The 19,948-nt window shown below is 45.7% G+C and overlaps 1 protein-coding gene across 10 annotated transcripts in view; it reads right to left on the bottom strand.

The window, feature by feature from the left end:
• Nucleotides 1-19,948, bottom strand: part of DCTN1 (dynactin subunit 1) — a 144,032-nt gene that overhangs the window by 90,852 nt on the left and 33,232 nt on the right. For all 10 annotated transcript variants that reach the window (XM_084626590.1, XM_084626589.1, XM_084626588.1 and 7 more), the window contains exon 2: nt 14,421-14,669. In XM_084626590.1, the coding sequence (XP_084482716.1) occupies nt 14,421-14,648 (228 nt within the window). In that variant the 5' untranslated portion in view covers nt 14,649-14,669. The remainder of the gene's footprint in view (nt 1-14,420; nt 14,670-19,948) is intronic.

Raw genomic sequence — 19,948 nt, forward strand, 5'->3', positions numbered from 1 at the left:
CACAGGGCGATCACCATGGCTCCAGCCTCCATTATTTTCTTTTTTCTCTTACTTCCCTCTGAACAAGTAAAAGCATCGTTAGCGTGCACAATCCGTAGGAGAGACTTTATAATCGCTTGCCATTGGGGATCAACAGAGCAGCCCTGAGCTGAGGCCCTACACGGGCTCACTCTCTCTGCGTGCATCTACGCTCCAAGCACCACAGAGGCACGGCTGCAGCCGTGGCGCTGGAGCGTAGACACTTGCTACAGCGACGGGCTTCCATTCCTATAGTAAATCTGTACGGGGAGACTTTGGCAAACCAGTAAAGTGCCTGAAGCCACTATGGCTTATTGCTAAAAGCAGCCAAGTCAGCAGGCTTAGCTTAACCAAGGCAGGAGGGGAGGGGGCTTTTTGGGTGCCACAGAGAGGGCAGCTTGACCCCGCGTCCTTCCTGATAAGGATTGTTTTGAAGTTGCTGATACATGCATCTTAGAAGAGCAGGATGTGCCCCAGGATTGTCTATTGGGGCCTCAAGGCTGCAAACTCTGGGAAAACCCACACCTGTTTAATCGATAATCAGAAGGAACCTCTTGCTTGCCCATTGGAACTGCTTGCTTAACAAGTTTGCTTTAAGGGACATGTTATTTTGTTACTAATGTATAAATAAGGGGGGAAAGTTTGCGGTAGTGGAACTCTTCAGGACTGGACTCTCCCTCTGGATGCATTGTGTGTTCCTCACTGGCCGACGGGCTGCCGCTGTGCCACTCGAGAGCCACACTCAGCTTTGGTAATTATCCAGGGTTGGGGGTGTTTTACTAACCTGTTGCAGACGTGCGTATAAGTGCTTGAGACTAAGTAAAGCACTCTTGTCTTGTCCTGTTTGTGCCAGCCATCGATTGGTCGGACGGCCATGTCTCCCCGATTTATTCCCTGACACCACCTCACACAGAGTAAAAGTTATCAAGGGTTTTGGGTTGAAAGAACCCCAGGTAACAAATCCACTTACTTGAGAGGCGGTAGCTTGGTCAATGGTAGAATTCTTCCATTGGCCTAATGGTGTCTACACTGGAGCTTAGAGAGATTTAACTAGGTCTCTCCAGAGTGTGACTATTTCACACCCCTGAGCTACATAGCTATGTTGACCTACGTTATAGGTGCAGGCCAGGCCTCTGGAAGAGCTTAGCACCTTCTCACAGGTTTGCTACATCACCACACCTCTACCACAGAGTTTGTTTTTCCTAAAGGGATTTATCAGCTCCGAGACACTTACTGCCTAGTGTATTTAAGATCTCTGAAACTTTGTTTTTATGAACAGTCTGGTTTTGAAGCTTGCACTCCATAAACAAGTTAAAAGACTACTGCTGTGTTTTATGGATGCAGTTTCTATTTGCACTCATTTGCAATGGGGTAGGTAGGGTTTGGTTTGTTTGTTTTCTGGAGGGGAGAGTGGGGGGAAAGTTTATTTGGGCCTTGTAAATTCCAAGAAATAGTTTTTATGGGTTTAACAGGACTCTGGTTGCATCAATTTGATTATAAATCTGTTTTATTAGCAAAAAAATAAGTCACAAAGTTAGAATGCTGCTCAAGAGAGCCTCATTTATTGTTAACACCCCACGGTCCCACATTGCATGTAACCACAGAACAGCGATGCAGCAGTGGCTTTTGATGGCGACCTAGAGATGAACTACAGGGGTGAAACAATAGTTTCATTTATAGCCAAGAACAAGGGCAGGACAAGAATCCTGTTGAAAGCACCTCTGAAAGAACCTTGTCCTTTTCTGATTATTTTTTTAAACTGATTTTTCAAAAATTAACATTGGTGTTTTAGTGGTTGCTTTTGGTTTATGCTGAAAACTGGAATCCTAATGACAGGTGTGATCCCTTGCTTATGCACTCTAACCAGTGCACAGAACAAGTAACAGAGAAAGCAGCACACACACCATAACACTCCTAGCCCCACAATGTGCTTGCATCCTCTCTTTTCATGACAAGAGACCTCACCTGCAGCAAACTCCCATTCTAGCTGACAACATTGCTATAGCAACCGAGCTGTGCTCCCTAGCAGCATCAGAAAAAATTTCGCAAAAAGAAAAAGGAGGACTTGTGGCACCTTAGAGACTAACCAATTTATTTGAGCATAAGCTTTCGTGAGCTACAGCTCACTTCATCGGATGCATACTGTGGAAACGGCACAGAGACCATGAAACAATACCTCCTCCCACCCCACTCTCCTGCTGGTAATAGCTTATCTAAAGTGATCACTCTCCTTACAATGTGTATGATCATCAAGTTGGGCCATTTCCAGCACAAATCCAGGTTTTCTCACCCTCCGCCCCCCCCCCCCCCCACACACACACACAAACTCACTCTCCTGCTGGTAATAGGTAATAGGAAAAAGGACAGCCTGGTACACCTTGCCCGAAGAGGAGGCGAGACTGAAAGAGTGTAAAACAAATAATCCAAGAGGAAAGATATGGAGGCAAAAGCACAGACACAGATAGCTATCTGCTGCTCAGAGTAAGTCCCTTCCACTTCCAGGAAGAACATTTTAAGAGAGAGACTTTCCTGGAACGTAGCAGAATTTGTTGAATTCCCACAGAACAGGCCAGGCCAGGAACGACCTCTGGGATCCAAATAATTAGATGGAACTGCAGAGCGGGATGAAGGACGAGAAGCTTTCTGAAACAAGGGGCCTGGCAACACCAAGAAACAAGACAGACTCCCGTGCAAAGTTCCAGGGAAGAGTGTATCAATACTGACTGCGCAAGACAGGGCCATCAGTCTTTGACCTGAGCCTTGTCTGCATCTCTTCTAACCAACGGCATGGCATAAAACTTAGCCCTTTCCTCCAGTCTAACAGGAATGCACTGGTGTGATGAAGCAGGACTGTTCTTAATGTTTCCTCTGAATACTGTAGGGGTGCCTATGCAGTTCTTAAGTATCTAGGTGGTGGGGTAAGGATGTATGATCATTGCAGGGCCCTGGAGGGCAGGTGTGTGCAGGGGTCTGGACATAGAGACTGGCCGACACCCTGTTTCTCGGCAACTGATGGCCTGGGCCCTTCTCCCCTGCAAGGTGAGAGCTAAAGAGTTGGAGAACAAAGGAATCAGGTGACCTCCTGGCCCAGGAAAGGGACAAAGCCCAGAGGAGGAGGGGCTAGAGAGAGTTTCAGTTTGGGGCTGGCTGGAGACAAGGAGTGAAGGGCAGACGTGGTTGTCTGGCTCACTGCCCCGCAAAATGGACCTGGCTGAGGGGTCCTGTTCTCTGCACCTACAAGCTCTGGTTTAGACCATGTTCCTGTCATCTAATAAACCTCTGTTTTATTGGCTGGCTGAGAGTCACATCTGACTGCGGAGTTGAGGTGCAGGACTTCCCCGGACCCCGCCCGGGCGGACTCGCTATGGGAAGCGCACGGACGGGCAGAGGATGCTGAATGCTCAGAGGTCAGACCCAGGAAGGTGGAAGCTGTGTGAGCTGTGTGTCCTGCAGTCAGGCTGCTCCCAGAAAGGAGACTTCCCCAGAGTCCTGCCTGGCTTCGTAGGGAGCAGTTCCAGAGCATCGCCCGGGGACTTCGTGACAACTGGTGATTGAGTGTGCATCCGTTTCTGCTCTGGATTCAAACACACTTTGCATTACCGGTTAGTGTGAAAAGATCTACCAATGGACTGTCACATTTCTTGAATTCCTCTACTAACATCTGCTTAATCAATCACTCATCCTGGTCCTATAGCCTGAAAATTTTCTTGTAAGCTCACACATTTTCTTTCCCAGCTGAGTGAGCTAAGGGACACACCTGATAGACCAGTACCAGTCGAGAGGGCCAGCAAAATGGCTGGCAGTGAGCACCTCCTTGCTTGATGATATTGAACATTGCTGTGACGACATCTGTCAGTGCTGGACCAACAACCCTTTTAATCTTGGTCAGAAAGGACTTCAGAACCCACCTGATGGCTCCTACTTCCAGGCCATTTACTTGCAGCTTGGCTTCCCATATAGTCCGTCAAAAACATACCATCACATTTTGGACATGGGTCAGTCCATTTCGGGGCATCTGCCGAGACTCACACAGCTGGGGATGGAGGACAGAAATGAGCTCTCACTCAGCATACCGCCCTTAGCTACCACAGGGCCACAAATGTAAAGTGAGGAATAAGTACTGTTAATTTTTCTCTGGAGGACACTTGGAGGCAAGGAGTCAGACAACTGTTGGATTGGTTAGCAGCCATCTCTAACCCAACCATTCTGTCACGGTGGGACTAAAAATATTTTGCGTTGCTTGGATGCAGTGGACTAGCCATTCCATTGGAAAAGTGCATAGAGGGACCATTAAAGGTGAAAGGATTAAAACTGTGTTTGCACATCGCCTCGTACAACAGGGTCCCAGCCCACGACTTGGGCTCCCAGGTACCACGGTAACACTGATACTAATTAAAAATTAAAAGTTCAAGAACTTTAAATCCAAGCTACTAACCATACATGTTTAGAGTGCCATGCCCCATGTTCATCAGCAATATTACAGAGATATGATTATGGCATAACTATGATGTATTTTATGCAAGTTAGGTCATGTAGGATGTCACTGAAAACGTTCCGACTCACTGACTAGGATTATCCTATTTGTATGCATGTATCATTTTGGTACCTGAAGTTAGGAATATTGTCTATGCATCTATTACAAATGTGTTTACACCTGGGGAACACCCACTAGGCAGAATGCAATCAGTCTAGATAGCTGGCTGGGAATGGCCATTAGGGAAAATGCTAATCTTCCACTGGGGATCTTTCCTGAGGACACCACAAACAGCTTCCGAGTCATAGAATCATAGAATATCAGGGTTGGAAGGGACCCCAGAAGGTCATCTAGTCCAACCTCCTGCTCAAAGCAGGACCAATTCCCAGTTAAATCATCCCAGCCAGGGCTTTGTCAAGCCTGACCTTAAAAACCTCTAAGGAAGGAGATTCTACCACCTCCCTAGGTAACGCATTCCAGTGTTTCACCACCCTCTTAGTGAAAAAGTTTTTCCTAATATCCAATCTAAACCTCCCCCACTGCAACTTGAGACCATTACTCCTCGTTCGGTCATCTGCTACCATTGAGAACAGTCTAGAGCCATCCTCTTTGGAACCCCCTTTCAGGTAGTTGAAAGCAGCTATCAAATCCCCCCCCATTCTTCTCTTCTGCAGGCTAAACAATCCCAGCTCCCTCAGCCTCTCCTCATAACTCATGTGTTCCAGTCCCCTAATCATTTTTGTTGCCCTTCGCTGGACTCTCTCCAATTTATCCACATCCTTCTTGAAGTGTGGGGCCCAAAACTGGACACAGTACTCCAGATGAGGCCTCACCAATGTCGAATAGAGGGGAACGATCACGTCCCTCGATCTGCTCGCTATGCCCCTACTTATACATCCCAAAATGCCATTGGCCTTCTTGGCAACAAGGGCACACTGCTGACTCATATCCAGCTTCTCGTCCACTGTCACCCCTAGGTCCTTTTCCGCAGAACTGCTGCCTAGCCATTCGGTCCCTAGTCTGTAGCTGTGCATTGGGTTCTTCCGTCCTAAGTGCAGGACCCTGCACTTATCCTTATTGAACCTCATCAGATTCCTTTTGGCCCAATCTTCCAATTGGTCTAGGTCCTTCTGTATCCTATCCCTCCCCTCCAGCGTATCTACCACTCCTCCCAGTTTAGTATCATCCGCAAATTTGCTGAGTCATTGCTGCTGTGTCCCTACAGGGAAATGCGACCAAGTCACCCGTTACTGGACTCCATCTTGGAACACCAGTGTTTTTCCACTGAAAGGCATGGGAACTAAAGTTGGAGACAAAGGGTTCCCGCCATATACAAAAGCTATTTAAGGAAGGGGAGTGACATCATCAAGGTTCTTCACTGACCCCCCACCCAAGAAACTGCTGGAAACACCTGAGGAACAAAGACTGGACTAGGGGAGAAGGGCTGAAATCAGGCTAGAGGGATTTCTAGCCTGTGAAAGGAACACCTGGAGTTTTAAGCTGCAAGCAAGTGTAGCTTGCCCTCAAGAATCTCTGCAAACTGCCTAAAACAACAGAAAGGTGTTGCAAAGCCTTCTCCACATTGAGGGAGAGGGCAAATTTCACGAGCTTACGCTGTACAGTTCTCTGTGTGGTGCAAGACGGTACAATTTTGGGTTTACACTTCAGCAGGGGGTGCATGCCTTAGCAACTTGGAGGGCCTTAGCTGAGCCTTCCCTTGCAGAGCTGATCTCAGCGTCTGTGTCCCCCCCCACCTATATGTGTGCTGGTAGGGGCTTGTGGGCCTGTCACAGCAGTACAGTGTAAAAAGAGCCCACACTGGTGGGTCAGGCAGGCTTAGTGGTACGCCAGTTCCAGGCAGCACCCCGGAGGAACCTGTCACATAGAGTTAATTCCTCATTTAGTTTAAAATGATGTAATTTCCTGCTTCACTTGAAGGTACCTTCCCAGCCTACACTCCCAAGTTTTCCTTGCTGCGCTCATTTAGGGTATGCCCACACTGCAAAGAAAACCCTGTGGCACCAAGTTTCAGAGCCCAGGTCAGTTGACTCAGGCTCACGGGGCTCGGGCTGCAGAGCTAAAAATAGCAGTGTAGACATTTGACCTCTAGCTACTGCCCAGGCTCTGAGACCCACCCCCTCATCAAGTTTCAGAGCCCAGGCTCCAGCCCAAACATCTACACTGCTATCTTCAGCCCCTGCAGCTTGAGCCAACTGACCTGGGCTTGGAGACTCAGAACCGCAGTCCTTTATTGTAGGGTAGACATACCAACACTCCTGGGAGTGGGAGAAATGCAGCTCCCCGCACTGTGGTTTTGGTGGTGTTAACACTATTCTCTGCTTCATGAAAAATAGGGAACCCTTTGTGCAGTTCAGCGTCATTTCATGATCCCATAACCGTCACTTGTTGTGACACTGCTCCAGTAATACACAGATGAAGGACTGCTGACAGTATAAATGCGTCGAACGGTACAGCTAACTAGGCCCCCCCTCCTGAAGAGGATTCCAAATTGCTCAGCCTTCACTCCACAAACGACTGAGGGACAGGAGTCCTGGCAGTGCCACTCCCCCTGGAATGAAGGAAATGGGAACTATCTGATTCACTCCCACGAATGGGTGTGGAATGTCTCAATTTTTCCCTATTTAACCAAGACCCCGTTTTGATTGGGGTGCTGCATACATATAACCATAGACACGTAGGGTGGAAGGGACCTCGAGAAACCATCAAGTCCAGCCCACTGCTCTGAGGCAGGACCAAGTGAAACTTAGACCATCCCTGACAGGTGTTTGTGCAACCTGTTCTCAAAAATCTTCAAGGATAGGGATTCCACAAACTCCTTTGGAAGTCTGTTCCAGAGCTACCCTTACAGTTAGAAAAATCTTTCTAATATTTAACTTAAATCTCCCTTGCTGCAGATTAAGCCCATTACTTCTGGTCCTGCCTTCAATGGACATAGAAAACAGCTGATCACCATCCTCTTTATAACAGCCCTTAACATATTAGAAGACTGTTAGCAGGACCCCTTTAGTCTTTTTTTCTCAAGACCAAACATGCCTAGATTTTTTAACCTTTCCTTATAGGTCAGGTTTTCTATACCTTTTCTCATTTTTGTTGCTCTCCTCTGGAGTCTCTCCAATTTGTCCACATCTTTCCTTAAGTGTGGTGCCCAATATTGGACACAGTACTCCAGTTGAGGCCTCACCAGTGCTGAATAGAGCAGGATAATTACCTCCCATCTTACATACAATACTGCTCTTAATACACCCCAGAATGATCTTAACCTTTTTCACAACCACATTGTGACTCATATTCAATTTGCGATCCACTACAACCCTGAGATCCTTCCCAACAGTACTAGACGTTCTTCCCCATTTTGTAGCCGTGCATTTGATTTTTTTCTTCCTAAGGGCAGTATTTTGCCCTTATCTTTATTGAATTTCATTTGGTTGATTTCAGGCCAATACTCCATTTTGTCAAGGTCATTTTGAACTCTAATCCAGTCCTACAAAGAGCTCACACCACCATTCGGCTTGGTGTCATCTGCAAATTTTATAAGCATACTCTCCACTCCATTATCCAAATCACTAATGAAAGCATTGAATAGTATCGGACACAGGCCTGATCCCTGCGGGACCCCACTAGATGCGACCTCCCCGTTTGACAACGAACCATTTGTAACTACTCTGAGTATGGTCTTTCTGTGACCCTAGCAGCATCCTAATGCACGAGGGCAAAGGGCTCACTGGCAGAGAGTTATGGATGGTCTAACCAGTTTGGTGTACCCCACCTCATGAATATCCTAACCTGTATCTAAAAGGACTCATGTAAGATACCAACAGAAAGCTAATAACATACTGATCATTAATATTATGGTGGGGTGTTTGTATGGAGGACAAATGCAAAATTACAAACATGTTGGGAATTATGTTCTTAAAGTGTATCTGCCAGGCAGGGCTGAAGTTATCCCTCCCCAGACAAAGGAATATGGTTCTGCCACCTTGAAGGTACTTCCAACATGCATTAAGAAACAACAGGAATGCATTTACATAGAAGGTAAACAGAACCATCAAGCTAACAAGGGAAGGAGAGAACTACTCAGCGTCACAGCAGTGCGAGGAGATTGCTAAAATGCAGATTGATCTGTTCCGCCAAACACCAGCAGTGGAAGAAACCAGCATGGAACTTTCTTCACCACAAGACTCCATGCCATCTTCCTCACAGCTTGAATGAACTTTACTTTGGGGGGTAGCCACCATAAGAATCTGTTTCAAAGGTTCACTGGACTATACAAGGGACCCCAAATTATCTTTCACCTAAGACAACAATGGAAAGCAGCACTTTGGACTTTAGGGGGCATCCTGGCCAATGGGGTAAGTCAGCCATCTTGCTGGAAGGCAGCATGGTCAGAATCTGATCTTGAGCCAAAACTGTAGTTTTGTTAAGTCTTAGCCCTGGTCTACACTACGGGGTTAGGTCGAATTTAGCCACATTAGGTCAATTTTAAAATGACTGCATCCACACAACCAACCCCATTCCACCAACCTAAAGAGCTCTTAAAATCGACTTCTGTGTTCCTCCCCGATGAGGGGAGTAGCGCTAAAATCAACCTTGCTGGGTCGAATTTGGAGTAGTGCGGATGCAATTCAACGGTATTGGCCTCCGGGAGCTATCCCATAGTGCTCCTTTGTGTCACTGTGGACAGCACTTTGAACTCCAATGCACTAGCCAGGTACACAGGAAAAGCCCCGGGAACTTTTGCATTTCATTTCCTGTTTCGTCAGCATGGCAAACTCAGCAGCACAGGTGACCGTGCAGTCCCCCCAGAATCGTAGAGCACAGAATGTTTCTACGCTCCCCATATCATCTCCGTCCCTGAGGTTATCGCAGATTAGAAGGTGAAAAAACCGCACTCACGATGACATGTTTTCCAAGCTCATGCCGTCCTCCCACACCGATAGGGCACAGCTTAATGCATGGAGGCATTCAGTGGCAGAAGACAGGAAAGAATTAAGTGAGCATGAAGAGCAGAGGCAGGATGCGATGCTGAGGCTAATGTGGGAACAAACAGACATGATGAAGCGTCTGATGGAGCTGCAGGAAAGCCAACAAGAGCTGTCAAGGTTCCTTCCCCACTCTGAACTCTAGGGTACAGATGTGGGGACGTGCATGAAAACCTCCTAAGCTTACTTTTACCACCTTAGGTTAAAACTTCCCCAAGGTACAAACTATTTTACCCTTGGACCTTCCACTGCCACCACCAAACGTTTATCTGGGTTTATTGGGAAAACATTGTTTGGAAACGTCTTTCCCCCCAAAATCCTCCCAACCCTTGCACCCCACTTCCTGGGGAAGGTTTGGTAAAAATCCTCACCAATTTGCATAGGTGACCACAGACCCAAATCCTTGGATCTTAGAACAATGAAAAAAGCATTCAGTTCTTGAAAAGAAACATTTTAAGAAGAAACAGTAAAAAGAATCACCTCTGTAAAACGAGGATGGTAGATACCTTACAGGATAATTAGATTCAAAACATAGAGAATCCCTCTAGGCAAAACCTTAAGTTACAAAAAGACACAGACAGGAATATGCATTCTCTTCAGCACAACTTAATTTCTCAGCCATTTAAAGAAATCATAATCTAACGCATATCTACCTAGATTACTTACTAAATTCAAAGACTCTATTCCTGTTCTGTCCCCGGCAAAAGCATCACACAGACACAGACCCTTTGTTTTTCTCCCTCCTCCCAGCTTTTGAAAGTATCTTGTCTCCTCATTGGTCATTTTGGTCAGGTGCCAGTGAGGTTATCCTAGCTTCTTAACCCTTTACAGGTGACAGGATTTTTCCTCTGGCCACGAGGGATTTTAATGGGGTTTACCCTTCCCTTTATATTTATGACAAGAGCACAGACTCCCACGGCATCCACTGTATAACCGCCTACCCTCCTCCCCATGTTCCATAGCCTCCTCACCTAGACGCCCAAGAATGCGAGGGGGGAGGCTCCAGACACCCAGTTACTCCACTCCAGAGGATGGCCCAAGCAACAGAAGGCTGCCATTCAAACAGTTTGATTTTTAGTGTGGCTACAATAAGCAATGTGGCCTTGTCCTTCCCTCCTCCCCGACCCCACCCGGACTACCTTGTCCGTTATCTCTCTTTTTTTTTTTAATTCATAAAGAAAGAATGTATGGTTTCAAAACAATAGTTACTTTATTTCAAAGTGGGGAGGGTGGTTGGTTTACAGGGAATTAAAATCAACAAAGGGGGCAGGTCTGCATCAAGGAGAAAAACATACAGCTGTCACACTGAAGCCTGGCCAGTCATGAAATTGGTTTTCAAAGCCTCGCTGATGCGCAGTGCACCTTTCTGTGCTCTTCTAATCGCCTTGGTGTCTGGCTGCTCAAAACCGGACGCCAGGCGATTTGCTTCAACCTCCCACCCCACCATAAACGTCTCCCCCTTACTCTCACAGATATTATGGAGCACACAGCAGGCAGCAATAACAATGGGAATGTTGGTTGCACTGAGGTCTGACCTGGTCAGCAAACAGCGCCAGCGAGCTTTTAAACATCCAAAGGCACACTCTACCACCATTCTGCACTTGCTCAGCCTGCAGTTGAACTGCTCCTTACTACTGTCCAGGCTTCATGAGCCATGGAAGCAAGGGGTAGGCTGGGATAGGTGCGACCACGCGGGTGCTGCTGTCTGGGAGAGCAGCCTGAGGCAGAAGCCTCCAGCTCGCATGATATTCCAGACAGGACTGAATCTCCATGAGACAAAACTTAGAAGAGAATGACCTGCAGTCTCTGGCTTCCATTTCGTGCTCTAAGAGGAGGACAGACATGTCTGTCCATGAGCCCCTGATCGACCTCATCGAGGTCGACCAGGAGCACCCAGGAGATGTATGACGGCTATCAGCCCTACTGCACCATCTGCCTTGAAGGCAAGGAGCTGCTGCTGTGTAACAATGCAGTACCACATCTGCCAGCAGCACCCAGGAGACGTACGGTGATGGTGAGCTGAGCGGGCTCCATGCTTGCTGTGATATGGCGTCTTCACGGGTAACCCAGGAAAACAGGCGCGAAACAATTGTCTGCCATTGCTTTCACGGAGGGAGGGAGAGGGGCCTGACGACATGTACCCAAAACCACTCGCAACAATGTTTTTGCCCCATTAGGCATTGGGAGCTTAACCCAGAATTCCAATGGGCAGCGGAGACTGCAGGAACTGTGGGATAGCTACCCACAGTGCACTGCTCTGTAAGTCGATGCTAGCCACAGTCGTGAGGATGCACTCTGCCAACTTAATGCGCTTAATGTGGACATACGCAATCAACTGTATAAAATCGATTTCTAAAAATCAACTTCTATAAAATCAACCTAATTTCGTAGTGTAGACATACCCTAAGTCTCTAGAAAGTGTTTTTCACTTTTATTTGCTTGTAGCCATTTCTTGCTGTCCTTTATACTTTAACTTGCTCACAATTCTCTCTCCTTTTGGTAATAAACTTGTTTTAATTTCATCTAAACAACCCAGTGCTGTCTTTGAATTGATGTGATAGCCTGACTCCAATTGAAGTGAAAAGCTGGGCAGTTTGTCTCTTCAGAGGAACACATGAACCTTATTGCTCTGAATGGTCCAGGAAAGGGCTGGACATTGCAGAGCACTCGGTTTGGGGAAAATGTCAGGGGCATTGGGGCATCTTCCAGGTGTAACCAAAGCTGGTCGAGGCCAGAATGTAGCTCTGGTGCAACAAGCAGGCTGCTCCAATCAGAGCTGCTGGCCCAGGGTGGTTTATCACACACATACTCAGTGCATGGTGCACGCTGGCAGGGAGCAGCCAAACAAGGGAGCTAACACCAGTAAAGCATTTTAAGGAAGAGTTACAGGGCAAGTGATAACCTCCCCTCACTGGTCTGGACTGCACCCCAGAATGTGATATCCACCTTAGATTTATTCCATCTAGACCACATTTCCCTAGTTTCCTTATGAGAATGTGTCAAAAGCCTCACTAAAATCAAGATATATCACCATCTATTGCTTCACTCACCCCAATCTACTAGGCCAATAACACTGTCAAAGAAGGAAATTAGATTGGTTTGGTATGATTTGTTCTTGAGAAATCCATGCTGGCTATTCCTCATCTCCCTATTATCCTCTAGGTGCTTACAAGTAGATTGTTTAATAATTTGTTTCAGTATCTTTCCAGGTATCAAAGTTAGGGTGACTGGTCTGTAATTCCTCAGGTCCTTTGTCCCCCCTTTTAAAGGCAGGTACTACGTCTGTCCTCCTCCGTTTTCTGGGGCCTCACCTGTCGTCCTGGAGTTCTCAAAGATAATTGCTAGTGATTCTGAGATTGCTTCAGCTAGTACCCTAGGATGAATTTCATCAGGGCCTCCCAACTTGCAAACATCTAACTTATCTAAATATTCTTTAACCTGTTCTTTTCTTTTTTGGTTTGCATTCCTTCTCCGTGGTTATTAATATTATTTGTGTTGAGTATCTGGTCACCATTAACCTTTTTAGTGAACACTGAAACAAAGTGGGCATTAAACCCCTCCACTTTCTTGATGTCATCAGTTACTGGCTCATCTTCCCTGCTAAGTAGAGGACCTACACTTTCCTTTGTCTGTCTCTTACTTCTAGTATATTTAAAAATTCTCTTATTGCATTTTTTGTCCCTTGCTAAGTGTATCTCATTTTGTGCTTTACATGCTTGTGCTATTCTTGCTATCAACAATCGGCCCATATTTCCACTTTTAGTAGTATTCTTTTTTTATTTTCAGGACATTAAAGAGCTCCTCATGGAGCCACACTGGCCTCTTACTATCCTTCCTGTCTTTCCTTCACATAAGAATAGATTGCAGTTGTGTCTTTAATAACATCTTCTTGAGAAACTGCCAGGTCTCCTGAACTCCTTTTTCCCCTTAGACTTTTTTCTCCAGGGGACATTAGCTACCAGTTCTCCGAGTTTGTTAAAATATGCTTTTTAGATGTCCACTGTCCTTATTCTGCTGCTTTCACTCCTTCCTTTCCTGTGAATCACAAAATCTATCATTTTATGATCACTTCCACCCAAAATTGCCTTCCACCCAGAGATTCGCTATCAATTCCTCCCCGTGGGTAAGAATCAAGTCTAATACGGCTGTCCTCCTGGTTACATCCTCCACCGTCTGGAACAAAAAGTTGTCCCTGATACATTTCAAGAACTTATTGGATATGTTGTGTTTTGTCATATTACTTTTCCACTAGATGTCTGGGTAGTTAAAATCCCTCATTCCTATCAGGTCGGTCTTTTTGGATATTTCTGTTATTTGTTCTAGAAATGCCTCATACATCTTCTTTTCCTGACTTGGTGGTCAACAGTAGACCCCTACCATGACATCACCTCTATTTTTTACCGCTTTTATCTTTACCCAGAGACTCTCAACTGGTCAGCCTGCCATGTCCTTCTGGATCTCAGAACAAGTGCATATATTCTTGGTGTACAACACAACACTTGCTCCCTTTTTACCCTGCCTGTCCTTCCTGAACAAGTTGTACCCCTCTATACCAATATTCCTCTCATAAGACTTAACTGCCATCACAGACTGGGTGGGGTAAGTCATAAGTTAGTTTGTGTACTAATACTTCTAGTTCTTCCTGTTTACTCCCCATACTCCTTGAATTTGGGTACAGACATCTAAGATGTTGAGCAAATTCCCACATTGATGCCCTCTGATTTCTCCTTTGACCCTACTGCAATTTTCCATGTCCCCCGCAACATCTAGCCCTCCGTTAAGGTCACCTTTATCTATACTTAACTGTGGGCTTTTGTCACCTATCCCCTTTGAATCTAGTTTAAAGCCTCCCCACATTAGGCTGGCAAGTCAGTAGCAGCAGCCTGGCAAGCACAGACCAGAACACGCTGCCCTGAGGGAAAACATACCTGTGACTGTCGCACAAAGATGCCATGATTCTCTTCACAGGTGAAATACTTCCTGCCCTGCACAGTTCCATCGTTCTTGCCCTTCGCTTCATCCAAGACGACTCCAACCCACTTGCCTGTGGCGAACAACGTGGCACCAACATATGCCACTGTACCACGGTGTCCCTTTCCGATGACTTCCACTCTGGAGCCCACTTTCAAGGGCTTGCCACTAGCTTCCACACTCATCCTGGTTCCAGTACTTGACACCTAGAGGAACAGCAGGAAAATAAAACTGTCAGCAAGTTAACATATGAAATTACTATCAACTGTATTTCTCTCACTATTTAGGAGACTGAAATCTCATTCTCAATTCAGCTGAAAACCACCACCCTGTTTGATGTGACCTACGTGAGGACAGTGTGTCTTCCATTTTAGGATTTTGCCTGAAGTCAGATGAGAAGGTGGAAACGGTTTTGAACGAAGTAGGCCAGTTGTCAGAGTCATTTCTACAATTCGTTATTTTCTGAAGAAAACATAATATATGCCCTTACATCTTGGGGCTGTCACAAGCATTAAAATCACGCACACCAGCAAAGCCTCTGAAATATTAATTACTGCTCCTATTAGTTTTTAATACACCACACCCCAAGCACAGATACAATGTATATTTTTGGAAGATCCATTCAGTAGCTTTGGGAAAGACCAATATGAAGCAGCAGCCCTTCGCAAGTCACCATATACATCTGACACTGTGACAGATGGTCACAGATCATCTTCCAGTGCGGGAAGCACAGGATCACCATCTCAGAAGAGACTACTTTATCTCCCTGCAGCATCCCTAGCCTCTAGCATTAGAGGCCCCTGTAACCAGAGCTGTTGGGTTTGTGAACCCTCCTCTTCCACAGCATCATGCTTTCCTGCCCCTCTTCAAAGAGATATGGCTGGTCCATGGCTGATATTTGAGAACTAGCAGCCTATCTGCATGGATTTAGGAGACAACCTCTGGGCCAGGATCACCCATTCATAGCTTTACTAGAGCTCCAAATCAGGCACTAAGCAATTAATAAGAAAATAGAGACATTAAACTCTCATTATGTTTTCAAGACATTCAGTATCCTCCTAATTACCCATCCACGCTTGTTAAAGTCTAATGCGCACTACTGCATTTTTAAGTTGTCATCTCAAACCTATATCTATCTGCCTAGGTACAACTAAATGCATTCCAAGATTCACTTCTGGTGCAGAGAATAAGGCCATGGGTGTAAGCAATTCCATCAATGAAGAGTGTTACACACTCAGAATCTTACTAGAAATACGCACGTGTTAATGTAACTGTGAAGCACATGCCTCCATTTTCAATTTACTTTTCCAGGGGCTGTGGGCCCCACCATTCTACTGTTGTGCGAGCAGTCACTCACTGAAAAGCAGAGTTCCATCTCGATTAATACCACCGGCCTAGACGATAATGTTGCTGTCACATTTCATTGGCCTCTTCAGGCACTCGTACGGTGTCCAAAACAAAAAGGAGTCTAAAGCTTTACACAGTTAACTGCTATCAGAAAGGCTCCATAATATAAATGCTTACAATGCAAGTAATCCTTAGCATACAGGGGTTCTGAAGAAAAATGTTCGTAAACAAGACAAACTGATGTAGGAAGAAAGGGAACAGGTCATAAACAGAAAATGCCTCAGTCGTATTCCAGTAGCTCTGGTAACCTGCAAGATATTATTCTATTTGACTGAAGAAGCAAATATTATTTAACCAGACAAGTCCACAGGAAGTAACATCCATCTTCTAGTGTAAAGAAATATACTTGCAGCTCAACCAATGGCTAGTCTGAGTTTTGGGGGCTCTTTATGCAAACCACACAATATTTATACTTCCATTCATTATTGTAGTGATGTGACTTTCTGTTACAGAAACAGCACACCCCAGGTTAGGCTCCAGCGTGACCTAGCAACCGGAGTTTTCTTCCGGATCATGAAGCTATTATACGGCTCTGCACAGACAGCATTAACCACCATAGTAAATTTGTAAACATTATACCATGGCCCTGATCTGATGAAACAGACAGATTCCTAAACCCAATTCATAATCATTCATCTTGCCAATGGGCCAGGCCAGGAGTGGGCAAACTACGGCCCGCGAGTGGGGTCTGGGGCTTGTCCCGCTCCGGTGCTCCAGCTGGGGCGCCGGGTCAGGGGCCGCACCACGAGGGTTGGCCCCACTCTGGGGCTCCAGCTGGGGTGGGGGCTGCACCACACGACTCAGCCCTGCTCTGGCGCTCCAGTCAGGGCACCAGGTGGCTCCTGGAAGCAACCACGTGGCCCCGCTCCACGCATAGGTGCTGGAGAAGGAACATGCCACTGCTTCCGGGAGCTGCTTGAGGTAAGTGGCACTTGGAGCCTGCACCCCTGAGCCTCTCACCACGCCCCAATCCCCTACCCCAGCCCTGATTCCCCTCCCGCTCTCCAAACCCCTCGATCCCAGCATGAAGCACTCTCCTGCACCCCAAACCTCTCATTCCCAGCCCCACCCCAGAGCCTGCACCCCCAACCAAAGGTCTCACCCCCTCCCACACCCCAACCCCAATTTTGTGAGCATTCATGGCCAGACATACGATGTCTATTCCCCGATGTGGCCCTCAGGCCAAAAAAGTTTGTCCACCCCTGGGCCAGCCTATCAGTGCCAGAGCCTTCAAGAGTTTTCTTGGCTAAAATCTGTTAAATAGAATTGATGACCTGAAATTACCTTAATTTCTCCAGATTGGAGACCTCACAGCTCATGTGACCACCTCATGGAAGGCAAAAATTCTCTTACAAGTTGAGCTTTCATTTTACAAATGATCTTTCAGTGACCTCAGCTGAAACTCCCCTCCCTGGTACACAGAGATCCATAAACAAAGGGTGCCCCAACCCTCAATAGGAACATGGACATCGATTGTGTAGGTCAGCCTGTTACACACCATTTCTGTTAGAAATACAGGCAGGAGGACAATCCCTGCTGGAAAGGGTACAGAACAGATGCTGACATCAAGATGAATGAATGGAATTCTAGAGCACTTGTCACCTCAGCTCCACTGATATGTTGGGAGAAGGGTTGAAGGGATTTCTGCTTCACGGTTTCATTAGTAGGCGTGCCTCTGAAGGGAGGACTAGGACTTGTGGGCCTCCTGGATAAAAGCATGTTCTCAGGAGGGGCATTCCAAACACAAGGACAGAGGGAAGGTGTGGAAATAAGTGCATGAGGAGGACATGAGCAAGACAATTATCCAATTTAGCAAGAATGAAGGAAACAGCCAAGTTGGACACCACCAAAGAATCAGGCAGATGAAAGCCAGTGAAGGAATATGAAAAAAGGCCAGATGTGGCTGGAATGAGGGCAAGGTACATTACGCCTGCAGTGTTCTGGTTGCATTGAAGTGGGACAAGGTGAGAGTCACAGAGGCAAGATAGCAGGAAGTTATGGTACTCGAAGTAGTTTAAAAGGTGACCTGCAAATGTTTTTAAATTCTGTTTCCCTGAAACTATTTTATTATGTGTAAAGATGACCTGAATGGTTGATGTTAAAACATCCTTTTACATTAACAAGATCATGAATGTCAAGTCTGGGTTTGCTGGAGGAATCTGTGAGTATCTCAGATATTTATTGTGAGTTCCCACACCTTAACTGAAAGGGTGAGAGTGTTTAATCTTGAACAGATACCCTTGCTCCCAAGCATTCATTAGGCATTGGAGCACAGCAGGTATTAACAAAAACAAGAGTTTTAAGCCATCTGATTAAACAGCCAATCCCAGTCACTGTCTATGTCTCTGGCCACCATAGACTCTTCCACGGTAGGAGACCCCCCCGAGTCTTTAATGGGAAAAAAAAGAAAAGTCCCTTAAAAAAAAAAATCACACAAAAGCCTTCTAGCCCTGCTTTCCACAACATAAACTGGGCAACAAAATGGCAGATGAAATTCAATGTTGATAAATGCAAAGTAATGCATATTGGAAAACATCCCATCTATACCTATAAAATGATGGGGTATAAATTGGCTGTTACCACTCAAGAAAGATCTTGGAGTCATTGTGGATAGTTCTCTGAAAACATCCAGTCAATGTGCAGCGGCAGTCAAAAAAGCGACCAGAATGTTGGGAATCATTAAGAAAGGGATAGATAATAAGACAGAAAACATCATATTGCCTCTGTATAAATCCATGGTACGCCCACATCTTGAATACTGCGTGCAGATGTGGTTGCCCCATCTCAAAAAAGATATATTGGAATTGAAATAGGTTCAGAAAAAGGGCAACAAAAATCATTTTAGGGGTATGGAACGACTTCCATAGGAGGAGAGATTAATAGGACTGGGACATTTCAGCTGGCAAGAGGGGACCATGATAGAGGTCTAGAAAATCATGACTGGGGTGGAAAAAGTAAATAAGGAAGTATTATTTACTCCTTCTCATAACACAAGAACTAGGGGTCACCAAATGAAATTAATATGCAGCAGGTTTAAAGCAAATAAAAGGAAGTATTTCTTCACACAATGCACAGTCAACCTGTGGAACTACTTGCCAGAAGATGATGTGAAGGCCAAGACTATAACAGAGTTCAAAAAAGAACTAGGTAAGTTCATGGAGAATAGGTTCATCAATGGCTATTAGCCAAGATGGACAGGGATGGTGTCCTTAGATGCTGTTTGCCAGAAGCTGGGAATGGGCGACAGGGGATGGATCACTTGATGATTCCCTGTTCTGTTCATTCCCTCTGGGGCACCTGACACTGGCCACTGTTGGCACACGGGATACTGGGCTAGATGGACCTTTGGTCTGACCTAGTCTGGCCATTCTTACAAAGAGGGGGTGCGTGGAGAGAACGCATGTGCCCAATTTTTTTATCCTTTGAAAATCGCATTTTCAGACCAACATGCTGCTTTAAGAATTAGCAGCAAGCTCCATGCTACACTCAAAGCAGGCAAAAACCCTTATCCATCGAATTGGAAATTTCATAGCCTCTCACTTCAAACCCATTTAGACATTGATTCCTACCACATTCACTTCCTTCCTTTTCAATAGATGAACCAAGAGAAAGAAAGGGCCTTTTCCCAAGCTGAATAAGCTCCTCCTCCTGAGATTGCAGCTAACCAACCAGATAATGCAGTAGCAAGAAATGAATTCCACAGATTTTACTGGAGAAGAGTTATTTTCTGTAATGTTATAAAAGGAAAAACTGTGGTCCTTTCTTATATACATTACCAGACCAAAATATGTTAAAATTAACTGAATCCAATTTAGTGTACAGAAAGCTAACTGACAAGCCAGGACATTCCTGCTATCCCTTTCAACAGTCTTTTTCTCACTAACTTCCACAATCTTCACTGCTAAAGAAAGGAAGACTTTACATTTCTTTGCTACATATCTAGTCATACATGTAACGTATCTGAAGGTTACTTTTAAAGTGGTATAACCTTACTGAAAACAGTTTTCTGGGAACCATAAAACAAACGTCTCTGTAAAATCACCTGTGAGGGAGACAGACTCTAGATGTAGTGGAGAGA

This window comes from Lepidochelys olivacea, assembly GCF_965140295.1.
Source record: "Lepidochelys olivacea isolate rLepOli2 genome assembly, chromosome: 4".
NCBI classification, from domain to species: Eukaryota; Metazoa; Chordata; order Testudines; family Cheloniidae; genus Lepidochelys; species Lepidochelys olivacea.